This window comes from Nansenia antarctica (genome assembly GCF_963989245.1).
Source record: "Nansenia antarctica genome assembly, chromosome: 9".
Taxonomy (NCBI): Eukaryota; Metazoa; Chordata; class Actinopteri; order Argentiniformes; family Microstomatidae; genus Nansenia; species Nansenia antarctica.
In genome coordinates, this window is record NC_137679.1 from 15,013,547 (window position 1) to 15,016,046 (window position 2,500).

General features: G+C 52.4%; 1 protein-coding gene across 1 annotated transcript in view; it reads left to right on the forward strand.

Annotated features, from left to right (window-relative positions):
- Positions 1-2,500, forward strand: part of cbfb (core-binding factor subunit beta) — a gene marked incomplete at its 3' end in the record, with an annotated part of 34,865 nt that overhangs the window by 18,356 nt on the left and 14,009 nt on the right. The window contains exon 3 of the mRNA XM_080539528.1: positions 1,872-2,013. Within this exon, the coding sequence (XP_080395654.1) occupies positions 1,872-2,013 (142 nt within the window). The remainder of the gene's footprint in view (positions 1-1,871; positions 2,014-2,500) is intronic.

A 2,500-nucleotide genomic window follows, 5' to 3' on the forward strand; every position in this document is an offset into this window, starting at 1 on the left:
TCAAAACCTTTGTAAAACTCGTAAAGTTTTTGTAAAAAAAAAAAAAAACGTTTTTGTAAAGTACTCGCCGATACCGATACCAGCATTTTTGTGCGTATCGGTGGCCATGCCGATACTAGTATCGGTATCGGAACAACACTAATTACGGTGGTAAAGAAAGGAAGGAGGTCTTAGGAAATGGATTGGAGAAGAGGGAAAGGGATGGGATCGAGAGGGCAGGTGGTTGCCTGCTTAGATGTGATCAGTGTGAGTATCTCATCAGGAGGGGGGAAAGAGATGATAGGCCAGACACGGAGTGTCGTGCAGAGGGTCTGGAAAGGTTGTTAGCAGTGTTGGTGGGAGGTGGAGAGAAGGAGCTGCTAACGTCATCAACCTTCTTTTCAAAGTAGGTGACACAGTCATCCACAGACAGAGGAGGGAGGAGGGGGAGGAGGAGGGTTGAGGAGTGTGGAGAATGTGGAGAACAGTATTCTTTGGTTAGAGGCATCCATCTCTTCTGGAAGTGGCCAAGCTGACCAGGAGGACGATAGATAACAATGTGAAGTGTTCACACTCACACATACACACACACACACACACTCACACACATACACACACACACACACACTCACACACACACACACACACACACACACACACACACACACACACACACACACACACACACAGGGCTGGCAGGTTGAGACTTGTACAGATGGGTGATGTAAGACAGACCCTGGAGACTACTGTCAGAGGATCACACACTGCTTCTGTCAGCCTCATCTCTCTCTGTCTCTCTCTCTCTCTGTCTGTCTGTCTCTCTCTCTGTCTGTCTCGCTCTCTCTTTCTCACTCCCTCCCTCTCTCTCCCTCTCTCTCTCTCTTTTTCCCTCACTCTCTCCCCATCTCTCTCTGTCTCTCTCTGTCTCCCTCTCTGTCTCTCTCTCCCTCCCTCTCTCTCTCCCTCCCTCTCTCTCTCTCTGTCTCTCTATCTCTCTCTCCCTCTCTCCCTCTGTCTCTCCCTCTCTCTCTCTCTTCCTCCCTCACTCTCCCTCTCTCTCTCCCTCCCCCTCTCTGTCTCTCTCTCTCCCTCTCTCTCTCTCTCTGGTACCCCCCAGGCTCCACTCTCCCTCCCCCTCTCTCTCCCCCTTTATGTCTCTCTCTGTGTCCCTCCGGGCCCCCTATCTCAACCCCCCCCTATCTCTGTCTCTGTGGCCTCTCCTCCAGCAATCCAGTGAGTGTTCTAGTCTCCCCAACCCCCCTAGTCTGAAAGCTGTAGTGTTGATAGTGTGTGTGTATGTGTGTGTGTGTGTTAGACATGTTTAATCTGACTGTTGTCTCCCAGGTAAACAGCAGTAACAGCAGTAACAGCAGTCTGGTGTGTGTGTGTGTGTGTGTGTGTGTGTGTGTGTGTGTGTGTGTGTGTGGACCAGGTGTGTGTGTGTGTGTGTGTGTGTGTGGACCAGGTATAATAGGCACAACAAGGTAGAAACAGACACAGACAACAGGGAGCCGTTCAGCCTCGAAGGGCGTGTTTACTAAAGAATGATCAGCACAGGGAAATAAAGTCCACCTCAGGTCTCTGCCTGCCCCTTTAAGGGTCCAGGGAATATACATGTAAGTCCCTAAGGCCTCCGGGCCTTGGAGGAGTGTGGGGTGGGTCAGTGACCAGGGGTGGTTTCTGTGAGCGCGGATCAGAGGGTGCTTCAGACCCCCCTCTGTGGGCTGTGGGGCTCCCTCTCCCTTCTCTCAGAGGGCTGTGGGGCTCTCTCTCCCTTCTCTCTATGAGCTAGGCTATGTTGGTTGGTATAACGGTTATGTTGCCAACACCGGGTACTCCGTGGGGGGTCCCTACAGTGTGTAACAGCAGTCTGATGTGTGTGTGTGTCTCAGGATCATCCATGAGGATGGCTTCTCCGGGGACGATGTGAAGCAGTACAAGCCTGTGGTCTACAGCAACACCATCCAGTCACTGGCCGCCATCGTCCGTGCCATGGACACGCTGGGCCTGGAGTACACTGACAAGGAGCGCAAGGTCTGTCTGTCTGTCTGTCTGTCTGTCTGCCTGTCTGTCTGCCTGTCTGCCTGTCTGTCTGCCTGTCTGCCTGTCTGCCTACCTGCCTGTCTGTCTGTCTGTCTGTCTGTCTGTCTGCCTGCCAGCTGTGTGACTCTGAACCAAAACTGGGTTTGTCTTCCCCTCTGATCTGTCACCAGTACCACTACACACACCAGTATCAGGTTGCCAGGTCAGCATGGTTGGTTTAGGGTTGCCAGGTCAGCATGGTTGGTTTGGGGTTGCCAGGTCAGCATGGTTGGGTTAGGCTTAGATTTGCCAGGTCAGCATGGTTGGGTTAGGCTTAGATTTGCCAGGTCAGCATGGTTGGGTTAGGCTTAGATTTGCCAGGTCAGCATGGTTGGGTTAGGCTTAGATTTGCCAGGTCAGCATGGTTGGGTTAGGCTTAGATTTGCCAGGTCAGCATGGTTTGGGTTAGGGTTGCCAGGTCTGCATGGTTGGGTTAGGG